Source organism: Salvelinus fontinalis, chromosome 21 (genome assembly GCF_029448725.1).
Source record: "Salvelinus fontinalis isolate EN_2023a chromosome 21, ASM2944872v1, whole genome shotgun sequence".
NCBI classification, from domain to species: Eukaryota; Metazoa; Chordata; class Actinopteri; order Salmoniformes; family Salmonidae; genus Salvelinus; species Salvelinus fontinalis.
In genome coordinates, this window is record NC_074685.1 from 43018580 (window position 1) to 43044428 (window position 25849).

The 25849-nt window shown below is 43.7% G+C and overlaps 1 protein-coding gene across 5 annotated transcripts in view; it reads right to left on the reverse strand.

Annotated features, from left to right (window-relative positions):
* The window catches only part of LOC129818954 (DENN domain-containing protein 1A-like), a 160044-nt gene extending 137128 nt beyond the window's left edge, over positions 1–22916 (reverse strand). The window contains exons 1-2 of one of the 5 annotated variants that reach the window (XM_055875332.1): positions 22645–22916; positions 20301–20365 (exon numbers count right to left, since the gene is read on the reverse strand). In XM_055875332.1, the coding sequence (XP_055731307.1) occupies positions 20301–20365; positions 22645–22661 (82 nt within the window). In that variant the 5' untranslated portion in view covers positions 22662–22916. The remainder of the gene's footprint in view (positions 1–20300; positions 20366–22644) is intronic. The other 4 variants (XM_055875333.1, XM_055875330.1, XM_055875334.1 and 1 more) reach the window with 4 other exon arrangements.
* Positions 22917–25849: the final 2933 nt, after the last annotated feature.

Below are 25849 nucleotides of genomic sequence, written 5' to 3' on the forward strand. Positions count from 1 at the left end.
AGGGGAAACCTTCTCCAATCATTTTCTGGTGAAAGTGAAGTCTGGTGCTAAACTTAAACCTTCAAATGGGTTTGTGTTTTTTTCAATGTTTCATCAGCCATCCTTGTAGTCATGTAAAAACACCTATTATCGTTCAATTAACCATACTTGGAGTGCTCCCATTAGTGGGCAAACGAAAAAGCCTCAATTTGGCAAACTCCAGAGATGGTTTTCATTACTGATTGAGATAACTTTTTCTGAGTAGTGGGAGCAGAGAATATTAAAACCCATGTACTGAGGATGATAAGTGAATTCAGACGCATGCCTTCTGACGCTATTCACACACACACACACCTCAAAAAACACCTGACCAGAAAAAAAAGGCGGAAAAAGATGAAAGGACACAAACTGCTGAGGCAGCTCCAGCCATTAGCCCTGTCCAGACCAATCATAGCGGATAAAGGATGAAGAAAGTGGCGAAGAACAGACAGCCGTCCATAAGACCATCTGCATTTTTAAAAAGGTATCCCGGGCGCAGCGAGACCTCCCTGGTCCTTTTTCATCTGCCTGTGTTTAATTGTGCTCTTTGTAAAGGGAAACAAACTCGCGGCCTTGGTCTGTGTGTTGTAATAGGACTTCTGCTGGCTGAGAAGTGGTGGTAGGGCACGGAATGGGAGGGGGGGGCTTTGCCGCCGACTGCAGACGGGGGTCTCCAAGGACTGCAAATGCGGTAATTAAGGAGAGAAAGCCGACGCTTGGGATTGAGAAACGGGAGAAAACATCCACATGAAAGTGAGAAATCAAACGAAGGGGCCGTGCATGGTGTATGCAGTATGCAGTGTGCAGATGCGTGTCACACACAAGTGCACAGACAAAAGAGTGTGGACATAAATCATCGTGCACGTCTGCATATGAGAGGAAAGGATCTAATGGCTGGCCGTGACCGCGTCGAGCGCAAAACACACTAGCACACAAACAGAGATAAAAATACTCTGCTGCCATTTATAATGTAAAGTTACGCACGCTTCCATTATCATTTTTTAAAAACCATTGCAAACCATTACAGACTACAAAGGGAAGAACAGCCGAGAGCTGCCCAGTAACACAAGCCTACCAGACGCGCTAAACTACTTATATGCTCGCTTCGAGGCAAATAACACTGAAACATGCATGAGAGCACCAGCTGTTCCGGAAGACTGTGTGATCACGCTCTCCGCAGCCGATATGAGTAAGACCTTTAAACAGGTCAACATTCACAAGCCCACAGGGCCAGACGGATTACCAGGACGTGTACTGCGAGCATACGCTGACCAACTGGCAAGTGTCTTCACTGACATTTTCAACCTCTCCCTGTCCGAGTCTGTAATACCAACATGTTTCAAGCAGACCACCATAGTCCCTGTGCCAAGAACACTAAGGTAACCTGCCTAAATGACTTCCGACCCATAGCACTCACATCTATAGCCATGAAGTGTTTTGAAAAGCTGGTCATGGCTCACATCAACACCATTATCGCAGAAACCCTAGACCCACTCCAATTTGCATACCTCCATAACAGATCCACAGACGATGATGCAATCTCTATTGCACTGCCCTTTCCCATCTGGACAACAGGAACACTTATGTGAGAATGCTATTTATTGACTGCTGCTCAGCGTTCAACACCATAGTGCCCTCAAAGCTCATCACTAAGCTAAGGACCCTGGGACTAAACACCCCCCTCTGCAACTGGATCCTGGACTTCTTGATGGGCCGCCCCCAGGTGGTAAGGGTAGTTAACAACACATCCGCCACGCTGATCCTCAACACAGGGGCCCTTTAGGGGTGCGTGCTCAGTCTCCTCCTGTACTTCCTGTTCACTTATGACTGCACGGCCAGGCACGATTCCAAAACCATCATTAAATTTGCCGATGACACAACTGTGGTAGGCCTGATCACCGACAACGATGAGACAGCCTATAGGGAGGAGGTTAGAGACCGGGTCATGTGGTGCCAGGACAACAACCTCTCCCTCAACGTGATCAAGACAAAGGAGATGATTGTTGACTACAGGAAAAAGAGGACCACGCACGCCCCCATTCTCATCGACTGGGCTGTAGTGGAGCAGGTTGAGAGCTTCAAGTTCCTTGGTGTCCACATCACCAACAAACTAATATGGTCCAAGCACACCAAGACAGTCGTGAAGAGGGTACGGCAAAACCTATTCCCCCTCAGGAGACTGAAAAGATTTGGTATGTGTCCTCAGATCCTCAAAAGATTCTACAGCTGCACTATCGAGAGCATCCTGACTGGTTGCATCACTGCCTGGTTTGGCAACTGCTCGGCCTCCGATAGCAAGGCACTACCGAGGGTAGTGCATATAGCCCCGTACATCACTGGGACAAAGCTCCAGGACCTCTATACCAGGCGGTGTCAGAGGAAGGCCCTAAAAATTGTCAAAGACTCCAGCCACCCTAGTCATAGAGTGTTCTCTTAGACTCCTGAACATCTAATCAAATGGCTACCCAGACTATTTGCATCCCCCCCTCTTTTATACCGCTGCTACTCTTGTTATCAGCTATGCATAGTCACTTTAATACATATTACCTCAATTACCTCGACTAACCGGCGCCCCCTCACTCTGTACCGGTACCCTGAATATAGTAACAAGCTATTGTTATTTTACTGCTGCTCTTTAATTGCTTGTCACTTTCATTTCTTATTCTGATTTGTTATATAATTTATTTATTTTTAAATTTATTTTACTGCATTGTTTGTTAGGGGCTCGTAAGTAAGCATTTCACTAAGGTCTACACCTGTTGTATTTGGAGCATTTGACTAATACAATTTAATTTGATTTGATCTACATTGCACAAACAGTCATTAGAGATGAATCATGAGTCAGTATGATCTCTGAGACACTTCATAGTAGCGGAGGAATTAAAAGAGCATGTCCCCGAGTCAGTAGCGCATGGCTCTCTCTTACAGGGGCCACAGAGAAAACTGTCCGTTGAAATGCTCGGCAACTTCTAGTGGGATATCGGTCTAAACAAATCCCTCCATTGAAAATTCCGACAAGATGACATCAGTGCCGCTCACTGGCTATTGTGAGACGCACAATGAGTGGTGACCTTGGCAGCGGGGAGGGACACATTTCCATAATATTTATCATGCAGGTAGGATCACGCTCAAAAACACCAGACGATATCACACCAACAGCCTAGACAGACAGTGGGAGAAAAATCACAGAGAGAAGGATGGTCAGGGAAGGGAGGAGGATGATGGATAGATGGATGGATGGAAGGGTTGAAAAAAGGAAGAAATTAATAAAGAAAAAACGGACGAAACAAACAAAGGAGGACGGACGAAACAAAATAACAGAGTAAAGGAGAGAAAGACAGTGAAGACAGAAAGAATAAAGAACTGTTGTCAGGTAACAAAAGAGCAAAATAAGGTGTGTGTGTGTGTGTGTGTGTGTGTGTGTGTGTGTGTGTGTGTGTGTGTGTGTGTGTGTGTGTGTGTGTGTGTGTGTGTGTGTGTGTGTGTGTGTGTGTGTGTGTGTGTGTGTGTGTGTGTGTGTGTGTGTGTGTGTGTGTGTGTGTGTGTGTGTAACAAGTGGTCTAGGAAGGGTACTACACACAACTAGTGGTCTAGGAAGGACATTACAGGCAACTAGGGGTCTAGGAAAGCCACTACACACGACTAGGGGTCTAGATAGGTCACTCCAAATTAGAGTGTGGAGGGAGGGAATAAGAACTGCTCAGAAGGGACTTCATTTTCTTTTAATATCTATTTCAACATGACAGGAGATTTGCCTGGCAATCCTTCAACGCTGGTGATTCCTTTAAGTGAACCTCACAACCTGGTGTTCAGAGCTCCACTGCTTCTAGAAATATATTGTGAACCCCACTAAAGCACATTCTACTTGGCAGCGTCATCCACATTCTCACTTGATATGATGCTGGGCTGTGGATGTGTGGGATGCTTTTGGGGTGTTTTCCCCATGATGACGAACTATACACTGAGTTTACAAAACATTAAGAACACCTGCTCTTTCCATTACATAAACTGACCAGGTGAATCCAGGTGAAAGCTATGATCCATTATTGATGTCACTTGTTAAATCCACTTCAATCAGTGTAGATGAAGGGAAAGAGACAGGTTAAAGAAGGGTTTTTAAGCCTTGAGACAATTGAGACATTGATTGTGTGTGTGTGCCATTCAGAGGGTGAATGACCAGGACAAAAGATTTTGTCTCTGTGAATGGTTTGTCCTCTGACAAATCAACTGTAAATTTCGGTGTTCCTCAAGGTTCCGTTTTAGGACCACTATAGTTTTCACTATATATTTTACCTTGTGGTGATGTCATTCGAAAACATAATGTTAACTTTCACTGCTATGCGGATGACACACAGCTGTACATTTCAATTAAATATGGTGAAGCCCCAAAATTGTCCTCGCTAGAAGCCTGTGTTCCAGACATAAGGAAGTGGATGGCTGCAAACGTTCTACTTTTAAACTCGGACAAAACAGAGATGTTTGTTCTAGAGATCTTCTGTTGAATCTGACAATTAATCTTGATGGTTGTAAAGTCGCCTCAAATAAAACTGTGAAGGACCTCGGCGTTACTCTGGACCCTGATCTCTCTTTTGACGAATATATCAAGACTGTTTCAAGGACAGCTTTTTTCCATCTACGTAACATTGCAAAAATCAGAAACGTTCTGTCCAAAAATGATGCAGAAAAATGTATCCATGCTTTTGTTACTTCTAGGTTAGACTACTGCAATGCTCTACTTTCCGGCTACCCGGATAAAGCACTAAATAAACTTCAGTTAGTGCTAAATACGGCTGCTAGAATCCTGACTAGAACCAAAAAATGTGATCATATTACTCCAGTGCTAGCCTCCCTACACTGGCTTCCTGTTAAGGCAAGGGCTGATTTCAAGGTTTTACTGCTAACCTACAAAGCATTACATGGGCTTGCTCCTACCTATCTTTCCGATTTGGTCCTGCCGTACATACCTACACGTACGCTACGGTCACAAGACGCAGGCCTCCTAATTGTCCCTAGAATTTCTAAGCAAACAGCTGGAGGCAGGGCTTTCTCCTATAGAGCTCCATTTTTATGGAATGCTCTGCCTACCCATGTGAGAGACGCAGACTCGGTCTCAACCTTTAAGTCTTTACTGAAGACTCATCTCTTCAGTGGGTCATATGATTGAGTGTAGTCTGGCCCAGGAGTGTGAAGGTGAACGGAAAGGCTCTGGAGCAACGAACCGCCCTTGCTGTCTTTGCCTGGCCTGTTCCCCTCTCTCCACTGGGATTCTCTGCCTCTAACCCTATTACAGGGGCTGAGTCACTGGCTTACTGGTGCTCTTTCATGCCGTCCCTAGGAGGGGTGCGTCACTTGAGTGTGTTGAGTCACTGACGTGATCTTCCAGTCTGGGTTGGCGCCCCCCCTTGGGTTGTTCCGTGGCTGAGGTGCTGAATGCTGCACCCTCGACAACTACTGTGATTATTATTATTTGGCCATGCTGGTCATTTATGAACATTTGAACATCTTGGCCATGTTCTGTTATAATCTCCACCCGGCACAGCCAGAAGAGGACTGGCCACCCCTCATAGCCTGGTTCCTCTCTAGGTTTCTTCCTAGGTTTTGGCCTTTCTAGGGAGGTTTTCCTAGCCACCGTGCTTCTACACCTGCATTGCTTGCTGTTTGGGGTTTTAGGCTGGGTTTCTGTACAGCACTTTGAGATATCAGCTGATGAGAGAAGGGCTATATAAATACATTTGATTTGATTTAACTGCCTTTGAATGGGGTATGGTAGTAGGTGCCAGGCGTACCGGCTTGTGTCAAGAACTGTAACGCTGCTGGGTTTTTCACACTCAACAGTTTCCTGATTGTATCAAGAATGGCGCACCACCCAAAGGACATCCAGCCAACGTCCCATAACTGTGGAAAACGTTGGAGTCAACTTGGGACAGCATCCCTGTGGAACGTTTCGGCACCTTGTAGAGTCCATGCCCTGACAAATTGAGGCTGTTCTAAGGGCAAAAGGGGGTAAAACTCAATATTAGGAAAGGGTGCATAATGTTTAGTACACTCAGCGTACACTAATTCTTTGAAAAAGCTGACGAGAAGTGGGAAGCAGGCAAAGGCCACAGCAAAACCATCGGAAGTTTACATACACTTAGGATGGAGTCATTAAAACTCATTTTTCAACCACTCCACAAATTTCTTGTTAACAAACTATAGTTTTGGGAAGTCGGTTAGGGCATCTACTTTGTGCATGACACAAGTAAATTTTCCAACAATTGTTTACAGACAGATTATTTCACTGTATCACAATTCCAGTGGGTCAGAAGTTTACATACACTAAGTTGACTGTGCCTTTAAACAGCTTGGAAAATTCCAGAAAATTATGTCATGGCTTTAGATGCTTCTGAAATGACATCATTTGAGTCAATTGGAGGTGTACCTATGGATGCATTGAGGCCTACCTTCAAACTCAGTGCCTCTTTGCTTGACATCATGGGAAAATGAAAAGAAATCAGCCAAGACCAAAAAAAATCTGCCCCCCAAAAAATTGTAGGCCTCCACAAGTCTGGTTCATCCTTGGGAGCAATTTCCAAACGCCTGAAAGTACCACGTTCATCTGTACAAACAATAGTGTGCAATCATAAGCCCCATGGGACCACGCAGCTGTCATACCACTCAGGAAGGAGACGTGTTCTGTCTCCTAGAGATGAACGTACTTTGGTGCGAAAAGTGCAAATCAATCCCAGAACAACAGCAAAGGAACTTGTGAAGATGCTGGAGGACACCGGTACAAAAGTATCTATATCCACAGTAAAATTAGTCCTATATCGATATAACCTGGAAGGCTGCTCAGCAAGGAAGAAGCCACTGCTCCAAAACCGCCATAAAAAAGCCAGACTAAGGTTTGCAACTGCACATGGGGACAAAGATCATACTTTTTGGAGAAATGTTCTCTGGTCTGATGAAACAAAAATAGAACTGTTTGGCCATAATGACCATCGTTATGTTTGGAGGAAAAAGAGGGAGGCTTGAAGCACAGGGGTGGCAGCATCATGTCGTGGGGGTGCTTTGCTGCAGGAGGGACTGGTGCACGTCACAAAATAGATGGCACCATGAGATCATGAGGAAGGAAATTTATGTGGATATATTGAAGCAACATTTCAAGACATCAGTCAGGAAGTTAAAGCTTGGTCGCAAATGGGTCATCCAAATGGACAATGACTCCAAGCATACTTTCAAAGCTGTGGCAAAATGGCTTAAGGACAACAAAGTCAAGGTATTGGAGTGGCCATCAAAAAGCCCTAACCTCAATCCCATTGAAAATGTGTGGGCAGAACTGAAAAAGCGTGTAAACCAAGGAGGCCTACAAACCTGACTCAGTTACACCAGCTCTGTCAGGAGGTATGGGGAAAAATTCAACCACCTAATTGTGGGAAGCTTGTGGAAGGCTACACGAAACGTTTAACCCAAGTTAAACAATTTAAAGGCAATGCTACCAAATACTAATTGAGTGCAGGTAAACTTCTAAACCACTGGGATTGTGATGAAAGAAATAAAAGCTGAAATAAATCCTTCTCTCTACTATTATTCTGACATTGCACATTCTTAAAATAAAGTGGTGATCCTAACTGACCTAAGACAGGGAATTTTTACTAAGATTAACTGTCAGGAATTATGAAAACCTGATTTTAAATGTAGTTGACTAAGGTGTATGTAAACTTCCAACTGTATGTTATATCTTGGTGGGTTTAGTGTACATCCAATTATGATGAAGTTTAATTTCCGCTAGTCCAATCAGCATTGAGACCATCAGAAATATTTAGATTATTCTACTTTATCAACGTAATCAAGGCATATCAACGTGGCTAATTGGTTGAAATGCAGGAAGTAGCCAACGTACACAATTTCTGTCTCATTTTAATCCAGATTAACTACAAATCAGTGAAAGGATTTCAAGTTTTGGCAGATTTCAGTAAGCCGCCTGATTCGTCAGGCCCTCGTCACTTACAGCACGGCATCTGTCACTCACGCTTTGACAAGGCCATACAAAAGGGAACCCTGGTGCTCTTCCCTGCCCCTCTGTGTAAACTCATTCACAAACTTTCATGCCTCTTATTTGCCGGGCTAAAGGTTAAATTGCTAAGCCCTCCTCCCTCCCTTCTTTCACTCTCACTTGCTACCCTCTGCTGTAAAGCTGTCGTTGTGGGCCTGTATTTACATGGATTAAGGTCTTTTCACAGGGGAAAAAAAGAGATGGTTTGCTGTAAAGCCCCATACAGACTCTGGCTTGCTCGCCAGAGTGGACACGGTTAGCCAGCTCCCATCAGCCTCCCTTCCCTGAGGACAATATCCATACTGTACCTCTTAGGAATGGATCGAGGCACAGGGACATTGCCCAGCGATTCACATGCCACATTATAGCTCCGACATGGCCACTGAAGCAAATAAGCCAATCATAAGCTCAGATTCTCAAAGTTAACAAATATGTGCAACCCCATTGAATTTATTGTAATTCTGCAATATTCAAATTAATATGTTTTGTATCGTACTTAGACTTAAAGTTAGGATTTGGGGGTTGGGTAATCTGATCCTAGATCTGTGGTTATGGACAATTTACAGTTAAAGTTAGGATTTGGGGGTTGGGTAATCTTATTTTAGGTCTGTGGTTAGGGGTAAGTTCTACCCCCAGGCAGCTGTACAAGGGGTCCAAGCCTTGACAACGTCTCAAACGAGAACTAACAAACCGGCGAGGGTATGAAGATGTCAAAAAGCTTTCACTAAAAAGGGGGACAAGGAAGTGGGGGGGGTGTAGGGGGGTGGGAGGTGAACCCATCATGGGATGAACCCATCAAAACAAGAGGAGAAGGGTCGCCCCACTCTTGCTTTCAAGCGTGTAGAGCAAATCCAACTCCTGTCTATGGCGCTTCCGCACCAGCCTGCCTGGCATGGCTTTACTCTCGTTCTCTTGGCTTCCTTTTTCTGCTCAATAAATAAACAAATAAAGCAAATAAACACAATCTTCCAGCTGAAGGAGCCGGGAGCTCTGGGGGGGGAGGGGTTCGTTTGTATCATAAATAGCCAGCTTCCGCGGTCAGGGCATGGGCTAAACGTGAGCGACAAGAGGAAAGCAAATGGGCCTAAATCATGCAGAACACATTGATTGTCAGCTGTAGGGGCCATGTGCCACGCAAGGTCACTACCGCTCACGATCCGTTTGATAGCATCGGCGCAAATTGGACAAATTGGGATGCAGTGTGAGCGCAGCATTGGGGCAGCCTGTTGACCTAGCAGAGTAAAGATATAGACACATACATACAGAGTTCTGGGAAAAACAACAGGGCAACAAGGCCTGAACAACGGATGTATCTACTTGGGCTTCTAGGCCTGGTGATAGATTCAAATGCAGCAAGCTGTAACAGACATATTGGCTAATAGGCCTACAATGACAAGCCTATTGTTTGTGACCCATATTTAGACGTAGACCGGCACACACACAGACTTCATGCTGGCTAACACACAAAGCCACAAAGATCAATATATCCTACACAAACACAGACAAACATACACACTTGGCAAGTGCACACACACACACACAAACAAACAAACAAAAGCACCACCACTCCCCCTAACACACGTCTGGGTTTCACCGCGGCCTCTGTGGTGTGCGGCTTCTTCTGAAGAGTACTGCCGCCAGAGAAACACTTAATTAGCGTGGGCTCCTCGTCCGCAGGGCACCATGTCTCCGAGCGGCGGTTCAGCCATTTCCCGCAGGAGGTCAGGGGTCAGCCGGAGAGAAAACTCTCTGAGGCGAGCTCTGGAACGCCGCTGTCACACATCATAGCGCTTCCGAAGCAAACCTGCAGACACGGCGCCCCCGAAAAATAGCACGTTAACAACTGCTAGTGGGTAAACATCTCAAACGACTACTTTTTTTTCACCTTTCGAGACTTCGACAGGCTATTTTTTTTCCTCCCTGCCAGTGTTTCTGCCAATGTTTCTTTTGGACTGCGGTGGGGTCATGTAGCTAAAGCTATCTGGATATTGCAGGTGAAACTACAATAAGGACTCATGGGCTTGTCGAGACACAATACCTAGCCCTTACCCCCCTTGGTACTTGTGCAGATCTTACAAGATTGGATAGGTATTGCAATATGGCCAACACTTCAAAAGCCTTTCAGGGGTCAAGGTGGAGATAATACTATATCTACCAATCCTTTCTGATCTGCACATAATGCCTAGGGGCCAGAGAATGTGAGTGGAGCGGAGTGAGGAGCGGAGTGAGGAGCGGAGGTGGAGCGGAGTGAGGAGAGGAGTGAGGAGCGGAGTGAGGAGCGGAGTGAGGAGCGAGGAGAGGAGCTGGAGCGGAGTGAGGAGCAGAGTGAGGAGCGGAGTGAGGAGCGAGGAGAGGAGCTGGAGCGGAGTGAGGAGAGGAGTGAGGAGCGTAGTGAGGAGCGGAGTGAAGAGCGAAGTGAGGAGCGGAGTGAGGAGCGAAGTGAGGAGCGGAGTGAGGAGCGGAGTGAGGAGCGGAGTGAGGAGCGGAGTGAGGAGCGGAGTGAGGAGCGGAGTGAGGAGCGAAGTGAGGAGCGGAGTGAGGAGCGAAGTGAGGAGCGAAGTGAGGAGCGTAGTGAGGAGCGAAGTGAGGAGCTGAGCTGGAGCGGAGTGAGGAGAAGAGTGAGGAGCGGAGTGAGGAGCGGAGTGAGGAGCGGAGTGAGGAGCGGAGTGAGGAGCGGAGTGAGGAGCGGAGTGAGGAGCGGAGTGAGGAGCGGAGTGAGGAGCGGAGTGAGGAGCGGAGTGAGGAGCGGAGTGAGGAGCGGAGTGAGGAGCGAAGCCTGTCCAATTTCACTGGAGCGCAGAGCAAGTTTGCCAAAGGCTGGAGCATCGGCCTTCTCGCCCGCTCCAATTTTGCTCCAGTAGCGCTCACTTCACAAGTTCAGGGCATGTCCGGCCCAGCATGCATTTGTAGGCAACTTGTGTGCTGCTATAGCCTCTTGCTTTAGTTACTGTCATGGAGTTTGCTAAATATTTTTCATAAAGCAACTGATAAGGAGCGAAGTGAGGAGCGGAGCAAAAATCAAGGTGACTTACAAAGATGAGGAGGACCAAGAGCAACAGAGGGAGTGTGGTCCCGAAAGCATGATAGTGTACTAGATGCACATGCTAACACAAAGGAACGAGGTGGTTAGCTAGCTAAGTGTGTCAAGTATGTATAAACCAAAAATCTGAACTCTTAAAAGTTTGGTTAATTTTTGTTATATTATCTATACAATAGGCAATCATTGATTTTGGCCCAATAGGCCTGAAATACAGTACATGACCAAAGGTATGTGGACACCTGCTCGTCAAACATCTACTTCCAAAATCATGGGCATTAAAATAGAGTTGGTCCCTGTTTTGCTGCTATAACAGCCTACACTCTTCTGGAAAGGCTTTATACTACATGTTGGAACATTGTTGCAGGGACTTGCTTCCATACAGCCACAAGAGAATTAGTGAGGTCGGGCAATGATGTTGGGCGATTAGGCCTGACTCGCAGTTGGCGTTTCAATTCATCCAAAAGGTGTTTGATGGGGTTGAGGTCGGGGCTCTGTGCAGGCCAGTCAAGCTCTTCCACACCAATCTCGACAAACCATTTCTGTATGTACCTTGCTTTGTGCATGGGGGCATTGTCATGCTGAAACAGGAAAGGGTCTTCCCCAAACTGTTGCCACAAAGTTGGAAGCACAGAATCATCTAGAATGTCATTGTATGCTGTAGCATTAAGATTTCCCTTCACTGGAACTAGCCCGAACCTTAAAAAACAGCCCCAGACCATTATTCCTCCTCCACCAATCTGTACAGTTGGCCCTATGCATTGTGGCAGGTAGCGTTCTCCTGGCATCAGCCAAAGACAGATTTGTCCCTCGGAATGCCAGATGGTGAAGCGTGATTCATCAGTCCAGAGAACGCTTTTCCAGTGCTCCAATGGTGGTGAGCTTTACACCACTCCAGCCGACGCTTGGCATTGTGATCTTAGGCTTTCGTGCGGCTGCACGGCCATGTAAACCCATTTCCTGAAGCTCCCGACGAACACTTCTTGTGAGGACGTTGCTTCCAGTCTCTTGTGGTGACGCGCTTCAGCACTCAGCGGTCGTGTTCTGTGAGCTTTCGTGGCCTACCACTTTGCGGCTGAGCCATTGTTGCTCCTAGACGTTTCCTCTTCACAATAACAGCACTTATAGTTGACCGGGGCAGCTCTAGCAGGGCAGAAATTTGACGAACTGACCTGTTGGAAAGATGTCATCCTATGACTATGCTAATAATATAGCCTAAATGACACATTTTTGTTCCTTCTGTCTGGCTCCTGACCTATTTAGAGTTTAATATGCTGTTTCATATGCCTATTTGAAATGATGAGTGCTTCTTGCAGTCACCTTTTCATGTTGTTTCTAAAAAGATTTTTAATTCAAATCATATGGTTTGGTTTCAATACTTCAAAACCAAATGGTAGGTCCAGGTAGTCACAAAAATAGATGGGTGTTGATTAAATGGTGATTTTAATGAATGGAGCGAATTTGTAGCGGTAGTTTTTTTCCCTGTGAGCGAGGAGCGTATTCCGGCAAAGCGGTTTTAAAGGACGTGGATTTCCGACCGCTCACATGCTCTACTAGGGGCTAGAGTTTGGTTCTGGACAGGGCTAGAGTTTGGTTCTGGACAGGGCTAGAGGTTGGTTCTGGACAGGGCTAGAGGTTGGTACTGGACAGGGCTAGAGGTTGGTTCTGGACTGTGCTAGAGGTTGGTTCTGGACAGGGCTAGAGGTTGGTTCTGGACAGGGCTAGAGGTTGGTTCTGGACAGGGCTAGAGGTTGGTTCTGGACAGGGCTAGAGGTTGGTTCTGGACAGGGCTAGAAGTTGGTTCTGGACAGGGCTAGAGGTTGGTTCTGGACAGGGCTAGAGGTTATATATCTGCACACCTGATACAGTATAGAAGATGAGTGAATAGGAGTGATAATATTAACGACCTGGAATGGATACTTGGAAAGAAGAGATAACCCGAGGGCAAATCCACAGTAACAAAATGATGCCGAGAATTTAAAAGTATGCCAATCAAAAACCACTGATTACCAAGTTAAACAAACCATAAAACTGTATGCACAAGGACTCCTTTTAACAATTTCCACTGAACATTTTACGAAAACACATTTACTGGAAGAACAGGGCAGATGTAAAGTTTGGTAACAGAATGATGGTAAAATCTCCCTCTTTTTTATGTGAACATGTCTTCCAAAAACTTAAATATCTACTCTGAATTAACATTAAAGAAAGAATGGGGTGTCAGCTATGATACTATTTTGGTTATTGAACTACAGAAAGTGAAGTGGATTAACACCCAGTAACAGAATGACATCAGTTTTCCCTGATCTGTACTATACACAAATGCAGAATTATGAATGTCATTCTCTTCATGGTGATGTATCCTGAATAGGTAGAAAATGTAATATTCTCTTTTTGCATGTTTGGGTATTATTCTACACACTGGCTATTATTCTAATGAGCTCCGCCCCCAAACAAGACCAAATTTGGTTGGTCAGGACCAAATCTGTACCAATCATAGACGTCTATGTTTCACAAGATTGAACATCATAGTACAGCTTAGTAGAGCCCAGCCTAGTACAGTAATAGATAATAAAAAGATGTATTAGTCACATACAGTTGAAGTCGGAAGTTTACATACACCTTAGCCAAAAGCATTTAAACTCAGTTTTTCACAATTCCTGACATTTAATTCTAGTAAAAAATCCCTGTTTTAGGTCAGTTAGGATCACCACTTTATTTTAAGAATGTGAAATGTCAGAATAAGAGTAGAGAGAATGATTTATTTCAGCTTTTATTTATTTCGTCACATTACCAGTGGGTCAGAAGTTTACATGCACTCAATTAGTAGTTGGTAGCATTGCCTTTAAATTGTTTAACTTGGGTCAAACATTTCGGGTAGCCTTCCACAAGCTTCCCACAATATGTTGGGTGAATTTTGGCCCATTCCCCCTGACAGAGCTGGTGTAACTGAGTCAGGTTTGTAAGCCTCCTTGCTCACACATGCTTTTTCAGTTCTGCCCAAAAATGTTCTATAGGATTGAGGTCAGGGCTTTGTGATGGCCACTCCAATACCTTGACTTTGTTGTCCTTAGGCCATTTTGCCACAACTTTGGAAGTATGCTTGGGGTCGTTGTCCATTTGGAAGACCCATTTGCGACCAAGCTTTAAATTCCTGACTGATGTCTTGAGATGTTGTTTCAATATATCCACATAATTTTCCTGCCTCATGATGCCATCTATTTTGTGACGTGCACCAGTCCCTCCTGCAGCAAAGCACACCCACAACATGATGCTGCCACCCCCGTGCTTCACGGTTGGGATGGTGTTCTTCGGCTTGCAAGCCTCCCCCTTTCTCCTCCAACCTCGGTTCTGAAATAACCATCACCCACTAATTAACTAGTCAGTTTTCCAGATGAAGGGTTTGAGTTAGTAATGTATCAATATTTAATCCCCATCTCTAAATCAAATGGTTTTGACCATTTGGGAGTTTTTATTGACTTTCTTTGGAAATGCAGTGATTCCTTGTTATAAAATGATCAAATTTAACCTGTATATCTAAAAATGACCATGTACTGTACACTCATTGTTTAAAGCAGAACTATTTCTGATGGTGAACCTAAACAATCTAAATCAAATCTACAGTAAGCCCGTTCAGCAGATAGCCTATAGATCAGGATGAGAGTTGTCTCCGGTAACTTACTTTTATTATGGTAAAACAACATTTTCAACAGCGCATAGATAACAATAACCAAGCAAATTACATTGGTTGTCACTCAACTAATAAAGCCTAATATCCCGCAAGCCATTTTAGCATTCGAACGCTGAAGGTGCGGCGGAGTTGTGCAAGATCAGGAACAGGCCGCCTACCTCACGTTGGTGAGCGCGCAAATGAGCACAGTGTGCAGTTTGACTCGGATACTGATATTCCCTGGGTTTGTTCGGCATACAAAATAACTTGTAGATCAATGACTGTCAACACAGTTACATTATTGGTTCCACATTGAAGGAGAGGATGCATCAGTTGTCACAAGAGACAAGGTGTTTTCGGAAGGTAGAATGTAATATGAGCAAAACGTTTTAGTAAAGCGGCGATTTGTAATGTTTGAATGGATTTTCTGACTGATGCATGCTACATTTGGATCAGTTTGGGGTCCATGGACCGATGCTGTCATATATCTTAAACATTTCAATCAGGTGAATGTTACATCCCTAGAGGACGTGACCCAACTGTGGTTTGTGACTACTATCAATTCCCATTGCAGCCAATTCAGCTGCAGTCATTCTGCTACAGATTTTTATTTGTCATTCTGTTACCGATTTAGTAACAGAATGACACGTTTTAAATCACTTAATAAATCATAAACCAAATTTATATCAGTAAAAACCCAGAAGTAATTGGTAGGTCTACCTTCACTTGGTTACTTCTGTGAACTGTCATTATCCTCCCTCCTCATTAGGTAGAGAAATTAGAAAATATCCTAATGGTGCAATATGCAGAAATCCCTCTGCCATTTCTTAGTGGCAAAAATGTGAATAGTTCGCCAAAATTTCAGTTCATGTCACAAAACAAGCAGGTGTATAGAATCACTGTACCATCTAAACCACTGTGAAATATATGTTAAATTACCAAAAATATTGTATTTCGGGCTGCCAGTTGAAGACTTGTGAGGCGTCTGTTTCTCAAACTAGTGTACTTGTCCTCTTGCTCAGTTGTGCACCGGGGCCTCCCATTCCTCTTTCTATTTTGGTTAGAAACAGTTTGTGCTGTTCTGTGAAGGGAGTAGTACACCGCGTTGTACGAGATCTTTAGTTTCTTGGCAATTTCTCGTATGGAATAGTCTTCATTTCTCAGAACAAGAATAGACTGACGAGTTTCAGAAGAAAGTTTTTTGTTTCTGGCCATTTTGAGCCTGTAATCGAACCCACAAATGCTGATGCTCCAGATACTCAACTAGTCTAAAGAAGGCCAGTTTTATTGCTTCTTTAATCAGAACAACAGTTTTCAGCTGTGCTAACATAATTGCAAAAGGATTTTCTAATGATCAAATAGCCTTTTAAAATGATAAACTTTGATTAGCTAACACAACGTGCCATTGGAACACAGGAGTGATGGTTGCTGATAATGGGCCTCTGTACGCCTATGTAGATATTCCATAAAAAATCTACAATAGTCATTTACAACATAACAATGTCTACATTGTATTTCTGATTAATTTGATGTTATTTTATTGGACAAAAAAAATTGCTTTTCTTTCAAAAACAAGGAAATATCTAAGTGACTCCAAACTTTTGAATGGTAGTGTACATACTAGCATGCCCAAGGCATTAGAACAGGCAATACATTGGGCATGCAATCTACGAGGTTTGCTGGTGTAGATATTGGAACCAAGCCTTATTAGTCTCTTGAGCAAACATGACCCCCGTCCCCTATAAGTGAATGGGAATAAAGCAGGCCCATGTAGCGGGCGGCAGCAGCCAATTGACATGTAAATGCTGCCTCCTTTCGCCATGACTCTGATTAACTCTCCCTCAGTTAATAGTTTCCCTGTTAACAAAGAGGACTCTCCCCTCTTGAGGGACAGAGAATATAGAAAGAGGGAGGGAGAGAGAGAGAGAGAAATAGAGAGAGTAAACGAATGATAAATATCTACTGGGTGAAATACCACAGTGTGCCATCACAGCAGCAAGATTTGTGACCTGTTGCCACAAGAAAAGGTCAACCAGTGAAGAACAAACACCATTGTAAATACAACCCATGTGTTTATTTATTTTCCCTTTTGCACATTGTTACAACACTGTATATACACATAATATGACATTTGAAATGTCTTTATTATTATGGAACTTCAGTGAGTGTAATATTTACTGTTAATTTTGTATTGTTTATTTCACTTTTGTTTATTATCTACTTCACTTGCTTTGGCAATGTTAACATATGTTTCCCATGCCAATAAAGCCACTTGAATTGAATTCAATTGAGAGACAGCAACTGAGAGAGAGAGAGAGAGAGAGAGAGAGAGAGAGAGAGAGAGAGAGAGAGAGAGAGAGAGAGAGAGAGAGAGAGAGAGAGAGAGAGAGAGAGAGAGAGAGAGAGAGAGAGAGAGAGAGAGAGAGAGAGAGAGAGAGAGAGAGAGAGAGACAGAGACAGAGACAGAGACAGAGACAGAGACAGAGACAGAGACAGAGACAGAGACAGAGAGAGAGAGAGAGAGAGAGAGAGAGAGAGAGAGAGAGAGAGAGAGAGAGACAGAGAGAGAGACAGAGACAGAGACTGGGAGAGAGAAAGAGACAGAGACAGAGAGAGAGAGAGAGAGAGAGAGACAGAGAGAGAGAGAGACAGAGAGAGAGACAGAGACTGGGAGAGAGAAAGACAGGGAGAGAGAAAGACAGAGACAGAGAGACAGAGCCAGAGAGAGAGAGAGAGAGAGAGAGAGAGAGAGAGAGAGAGAGAGAGAGAGAGACAGAGACAGAGACAGAGACAGAGACTGGGAGAGAGAAAGACAGGGAGAGAGAAAGACAGAGACAGAGAGACAGAGCCAGAGAGAGAGAGAGAGAGAGAGAGAGAGAGAGAGAGAGAGAGAGAGAGAGAGAGAGAGAGAGAGAGAGAGAGAGAGAGACAGAGACTGGGAGAGAGAAAGACAGGGAGAGAGAAAGACAGAGACAGAGAGACAGAGCCAGAGAGAGAGAGAGAGAGAGAGAGAGAGAGAGAGAGAGAGAGAGAGAGAGAGAGAGAGAGAGAGAGACAGAGACTGGGAGAGAGAAAGACAGGGAGAGAGAAAGACAGAGACAGAGAGAGAGAGAGAGAGAGAAAGGGAGAGGAACTTTTGTAAGTGTAATGTTTACTGCAAATGTTTTGTTTATTTCACTAAGTGTTTATAATCTATTTCACTTGCTTTGGCAATGTAAACATTTTTTACATGCCAATAAAGCCCTTAAATTGAATTGAGAGAGAGAGAGAATGTAGAAAGAAAGTGAAATAGAGAGACAGAGACAGAGAGTGAGAGAATGAAGACAGAATGAGAAAGAGAGAGAGAAAGAAAGAAAGAAATAGCAGAATCAAAAGGGTACAGGAAGTGTTTGTGTATGTGGTTTGAGGTTTGACAAGAATAGGGGAATTGTCATTGTACTGTAGCAACAGTAGAGTAAGGTAGTAGGAAAGTCTATGTTACTAGCGTAAATCCCTAACATTTATCATAGTCTATATTACGCTGCTTTGCTAGCATCATTGCAATCAATGCAAAAATGTATGCTAATTAGCTCAAGTGTGTGTGATGGGAAAAAAGTATTAGTTACTTCCAGATCTTGTAGCTTGAGGAGGCCTGATTACGACATGGTGGTCTAGCCCAGGTCAGAACATTCTTACAATATGATTACATAATTTAATATTTACACCTCTCTCTTTCACACTGATGCACACAAATGCAGTCGCAAAGACAATCAATGCACTCACACACCTGCACCATTTCCCACAAGCAAACACATGTACAAACACTCACTAATCTCTCTCTCTCTCTCACTCACACACTCACCTCTCTCTCTCACTCACATATCTCTCTCACACACACACATATATCTCTCAGTCACACACACCTCACTCACACACACACACCTCTGTCTCTCACTCACACACACACACACATACACCTACCTCTCAAGTCACACACACAATTACCTACCTCTGTCACACACACACAAACCTCTCTCTCTCCCTCTCACTCAGACACACACACACACACACCTACCTCTCAAGTCACACACACACACCTACCTCTCAGTCACACACACACCTCTCTCTCACTCACAGACTCACACACACACCTACCTCTCAGTCACACACACACTTGAACACCCACTACATCCACCAACCCACAAAAACACACAGACTATACATCCAATACACTCACAAAAAACACACACACATACATATCTACATCAATTACCTCGTACCCCTGCACATAGACTCGGTACTGGTACCCTGTGTATATAGCCAAGTTATCGTTACTCACAGTGTATGTACTATTAGAATTAAGTGTTTTACTTTGCTATTATTTCTCTATTTTCTTTCTCTCCGCATTGTTGGGAAGGGCCGTGAGTAAGCATTTCACTGTTAGTCCACACCTGTTGTTTACGAAGCATGTGACACATAAAATTTGATTTGATAGGCTAGTCTGAAATTGACAACTGTGTCAAATCATTTATTCAGCCATGTCACCTGCACCACGTGCCCGCCACTGTCTGATACACGATGAAGTTATGCAGAGAGAGTCTTCTGAACTCATGTTCACTTTCTCTTTGAGCAGCATCTGGGGATAAAATCTGTCCTGAAGGATACTTTTGGTCTTTGAATCACATTATTTTTGCTGACGTGTAATCTATGGGGTCAAAGACAGACCACACCCACAATGTTGTCTTGACAGCACTTTTTTAAAAGGCTGCCCTATTCTAAAGGGAGAATCGACAGTAAGACCATCCATCATATTACTGTAGTCAGTGGGCGAACTGGCTCCCCTGACAGAGGGTTCCCAAGGATGGGCCTAAGATCTGACTTGAGGTCAGATTATGATGACCTTTGCCCAGCAGGGCCTTTATCAGTTATATAGGGTTAGGTTTAGGTTATGTGTATGTTATAAAGACACGTGTGTAGTATTCAACAAGGACTCCTATAACACCTTCATAAACTAAATGTAATGTAATGTCAACATCCATGAGCACAGTGATACACAAACTATCAGTTGTTGACATAAGCCTTCGTAAAATGCTTATGCATTCCTTATAAACATGTTATGTATGGCATACAACTGTGATCATTACACAGCGGCCAGAGAAGGTGTGATAACAACAAAAACACCCACCAACCCCATTCAACCTCACCGAGGAAGATGCTGCATTCACAATATCCAACAGGGGCTTCGACCATCAGTTGGATGTGCAAGAGTTAAAAGTCATTGTTTATGGGCTTCGCGAGTGGCGCAGAGGTCTAAGGCACTGCATCGCAGAGTTGCAGCATCACGACATCCTGGGGATCTAACGCCATGACCGGGAGTTCCATAGGGCGGCTCACCTATTGACCAAGCGTCGCCCGGGTTACGGGAGGGTTTGGGCGGGGGAGCTTTACTTGGCTCATCGCACCCTAGCAACTCCTTGTGGAGGGCCGGGCGCCTGCAGGCTGACTTCGGTTGTCAGTTGAACTGTGTTTCCTCTGACACATTGGGGGGGGGGGGGACTTACCAGAGCCAGTTGTTCCAGGATGGGTCACCTCCAGGTACACCTCGAAAGTGGCCTCAGGGTTGTCTCTGAAATAGAGGTCAAAGGTCAGCCTCTAGTCTCCCTAGAACTGCATGTCAAACGTGTTTCACAGCAACCAGACCTAAATGCTCTTCAGTGACAAATGGATGTTCAGACGCCACACAAAACTCTGACCTTCAATACGATTTGATAACATTTCAAAACAGCTAGTCTTTGTGTGGGTGAAAAGTGTCAAATAGAAATCTTATCAAATCTTATCAAATGTCTGCTTAATAATGTAAAAACCACAACCTCAATTTGAGTACACAGCCTGGTTGCATATATTGTATGATAGGTCAGCATAGTTTTTTTTAACTTCCTCTAAATTCTACAACGGTAAGGAAGTGACATTATAGGCCTATTACCGTCAGCAACCCAGGTTATTAATTTCCTTCTAACAGTAGCCATAACCAAACTAAATAGAAAACAGGTTAGGCATACTTATCATTCACGTTGTAACATTATATGGCTATAGGTAGGGTGTCCAATCAAAAATGCATATTTTGACCAATGGGTAATATATGTTAATTGTGTAGATATTCCTCTAAGAAAATCAATGGTCCAAACCTCAAATCTGGAAAATAGCATGGCGTCAGCTAGGCTGGATGTTGTGTGAGAATTAAAGCTACCTGACAGGCTCACCATTGAATTCGTTATTTTTCTTCCCCAATCCGGAAGAAGTAAAACAATATAGAGGTAAGATAGATATCGATTTTGAGACATGACATGTAAAATTTTCATGTTTTAGTATGCGCTGGACATATGAATGCGAAGTTTCTGTTCTTTTCAAAGACTTCTCACAAAAACAAGCATATCTCTGTGAAATGTCAACGGGGCACTGAGCATACCACAAGGTTTTTATTTTCAAAGCCTTTTACATTTAATTCAGCTCGTGTCATGCTGCTTTTGCTATTTGCAACCCATGGAAACAACTCGAAAGACAATGACCAAAAAATGTAAAATCCTCAAAAGTTTTGAGAAAGCCGCACCGCTCTGTCAACCGACCTTGTGCTTATTATCGGATGTATTAGGTTACAAAATCAACTTTTTTTTTAAATATAATGTTAATGATACGTTAGAGAAAGACCCTACTGATCGATTCAGAACACAAATAATCAGATTTGTCCTGCTAAAACGTATTTTATAACATAAAGAATTGAAATGTCATCAACAAAGGGCATTTTCGCCCACTCTGGGCAAAGTGGGTGGACACACTAACACAGGACACAATGGTGTCACTTTTACAGGGAACTATCTTCCACAGTGAAGGGAAGAAGGTTAAGGGAAGTGTTTTGTTGGACAATTGCCATTTAAATGGAAAATATAGTACAGTAGGCATATAGGGCAAAATAGCCTAAGATGAAGTGCACTTTCAGTAACATAATACTTCACAAAGGCCATAAAACTACCACTGTAACATGGTGTTCTAATAAGAGGCAAAGTAACTTTGGTTATCTGAAATAAAAACAAGATCATGCCTTTTGGGTTTTAACACAAGACACTGATATCTTTGACAAAAATAAGGGCATTTGTTGTAGCATGACAGTTATTGTTTTAAGATCATTGGTTGAGTTTGGTGCAGACCTAGGCTACTGTAAGTCAACGGACAGGTCATTGAGTAGCCTATTCATTCTGCATCGGAAAAGTCCATATGATTAACTTTACAGGTCACCTGCATGGTTGTCACACATAAGCTAGGCTACTGTAGCCTATTGTACCGGAAGCACAATGTAAAGTTACCCTTGTCCATTTTAGTGATACATGACAAGCAATACAATGTAGCAATTGTAGCTGGCACCATTTTAATGACGCGCGGAAAGGCTACACTTTATAACACTGTATCAATACGCCAAAACATCGGTTCATTCTGCAATGGGCATGTTCCAATACATTGAACTCATTCCATCCACAGAACCTATGCCCTGTAGGCATGGATGTGGTGTAAAACCGGTTACATAAATAGACCAACCCTGTCTGCCTCAAATGTTTACATTCCCTTCCATACATTGTCGAGGGCTAGACAGCGGGACATATTGAGAAAACAAAGATGTATGCATATCCATAGTTGAGTTCTCTGCATACAGTATGTGTGACATACTCTCATTGATGAGCAAATATTACTATTTTTCACTAAATGCTCAATGTTCCGGTAAACAAGTCGTTCAGTCTGTCGCAACAAGTCCGGGCCTTGTACTGCCTCTCTCTCCCTCCCTCTTAACTCGCGCAAACAATGTAGCCTATTAGCATTTGGGAAGCAAGGGAAAGGAAAAAAAGAAACGTCTCTTACTTGATACGGGACCCCATTTTTATGTCTCACAGTGTCCAAGTCTAGTGTCGTTTATATGGGGCGTTGACCCGTTTTTCGAGGGCTATTTTTCTGATAGCCCGTCAGAACGTCCTGGGTATCGCCATGGTCTCCTCGAGCGGATCACGCTACCACCGCACATTGAACCGTGGGACTTGTAGTCCCGTAGGAGCAAAACATGTATGTATCTGCAGCCTCGCGCTGCCTGCCTATGAACTACATGTACCACAAAGCCAATCTTCGGCTACGTTTGAGTCGCATGATGCAGACGAAAGGAACCGTTTAAATTGCCACAGTAGAATGAAACAGTGATAACCTAACAAAAGTGCTTGACAATGCACTATCCAATGTTGTTCTGTTCACACATACTGTTTTTCTCAGTATGATGAACTCTACATTCTAAGAATTCTCTGTCCATTGACGCACGAGACAAAATGTGCCGGTTGGTTCATTGTGCAATGTCATCCCTTTATCATTGCCAGCAAGTCCAGAGCATACATGCTGCATTTCGAGTTTCCGTTATGCTCCCACTCACTCCTATTACACTGGTGGCTAGTGGTGGGGAACTACAGTTCGAGTCTCGACACTTTCTCCTGCTACAGTGAGACTGGGATGGAAACAATTGCAAATGTCCACAATGTGAAAATGCTTGACAATGCACTATCCAATTTTGTTCTGCTTTATATATACTGTATCTTCTTTCATATCAATGTATACTAAAGTAAAATTGTTTTTGCAGTTATCTATTTTGATAGCCTAATTAGCCGCCTAGTTGTTCTACAGTTAGGCTAGAACTGTAGAATGATGCAAATTATTTTGAAATTGCACGTGTAAGTGACCTTGCAACCTCTGTTTCAGAAAATATCATTAAAAGTAATGTACAACTAACTTTTGCGCATATTGCCCTCAATTCAAGTGTGCTTCTCAAGTTATTAGGATTAAAGTGCTATTTCATTTTCGCAAGAAAGATAAATCATAGTTGCGTTTTAAAAAATGTGGATCATGTTGACAAGGGTATGAGATGTTGTTGCCCTTGGTTGGAAAAGGATAGGATAGAAATAGCATAGGCGACACACCAAATGTGATTTGACTAAGAAATCACAAGAAATCAAAGCACAAATGAATAAGATATAGGCTACAGTAGGTCAATTCGTAATACAAAAAAACATGACGTTTTAGATGACCCTTGAATTAATGTTATGGATTGCATCGAATTTGTATGCCCAAATTGCTCGTTTCGTTAAGAATGCTGTGCCATACTAATGAGCCTAATCAAAATGACAAAGTCATTATTTGCATTAAAGTGTTCCAAGTCATAACACATTAGTTACACTTACCATGATGATGATTTAACGATTTCATTGTTCACATTCAAGTACTTTTATTAGCTCTCTCTCTCTCCGTATTCTAATGTAGAAATGAGCCTGGTATTGTCAACATTAGCATAAGATGAATGATTATATTACTAAGAGATAAGCATCTGAAAGTAACGGAAGAACATAAAATATTGAAATGTTCTTACACAACTTTAATGTGTTTTCGTAAGTAAACTGTTCCAAATATCGGTTGGCCTGAGATGCACAATTAAAAACGTCCAAAAACTCATCGGTCAAGAGAAATTGGGTCACTGTGTCACCCCCCCCCCCCCCCATTAGGCTATGTGTTGTGTACTCTCACCCTTATAAGGACATTGCCACGAGTCACGACGACAATACTTTGGAGATGTCTTTCTAACTCTCTTTACTGTAATTTTCTCTTGTTCTTACTGTTCATGTTTAGCTGTGGACCACATCAATGTTTTCAATTCCAGGTGTTTTTAGGTGTCAACATCTCATTCAAATGCACATTAGTCCATAGTCCATATTCCACGGCTGTGGTTTGGTACTCTTGTGACATGCAGGCTTATTGCGAAAGCACCTGAGTGGCCTTATATTCTGTTATTTACAATGTACGTGGTTCTTGTCTGACTATATGAAATGAAATATAAATTGGTTATAGGCCTTGAAGATGCATATTTCATATGATGAGATAGAGGAGCTTATTTCTAATGCAGTTTATTGGTGCACTCTTTAATGTGCATAATGAATAAAGATAATAATACAGTGCAACTCAGGAGAACATCATGAAATATGATTTTATCATACTTAATTGGCATTTAGCTTATTATTAAACAATTAAACATATGTATATACATTTAATGCATTGTGCATGCGTTCATAACCATCCACCACCCACCACCCCCAAGATGCCCCCCTCCCTCTCTCTCCATTCCTCCCGCTCTCTTTCTACTTCTCTGTCTTTCCATCCCTCCCTCTCTCTCACACTGTCTTTCCCTCTCCCTCTCTCTGACACTGTCTTTCCCTCTCCCTCTCTCTGACACTGTCTTTCCCTCTCCCACTCTCACACTGTCTTTCCCTCTCCCACTCTCTCACACTGTCTTTCCCTCTCCCTCTCTCACACTGTCTTTCCCTCTCCCACTCTCTCACACTGTCTTTCCCTCTCCCTCTCTCTCACACTGTCGTTCCCTCTCCCTCTCTCTCACACTGTCATTCCCTCTCCCTCTCTCACACTGTCGTTCCCTCTCCCTCTCTCTCACACTGTCGTTCCCTCTCCCTCTCTCACACTGTCGTTCCCTCTCCCTCTCTCTGACACTGTCTTCCCCTCTCCCTCTCTCTCACACTGTCGTTCCCTCTCCCTCTCTCTCACACTGTCTTTCCCTCTCCCTCTCTCTCACACTGTCGTTCCCTCTCCCCCTCTCTCACACTGTCTTTCCCTCTCTCTCTCTCTCACACTGTCTTTCCCTCTCCCTCTCTCACACTGTCTTTCCCTCTCCCTCTCTCTCACTGTCTTTCCCTCTCCCTCTCTCACACTGTCGTTCCCTCTCCCTCTCTCTGACACTGTCTTTCCCTCTCCCTCTCTCTCACACTGTCGTTCCCTCTCCCTCTCTCTCACACTGTCTTTCCCTCTCCCTCTCTCTCACACTGTCGTTCCCTCTCCCCCTCTCTCACACTGTCGTTCCCTCTCCCTCTCTCTCACACTGTCTTTCCCTCTCCCTCTCTCACACTGTCTTTCCCTCTCCCTCTCTCACACTGTCTTTCCCTCTCCCTCTCTCACACTGTCTTTCCCTCTCCCTCTCTCACACTGTCTTTCCCTCTCCCCCTCTCTCACACTGTCTTTCCCTCTCCCT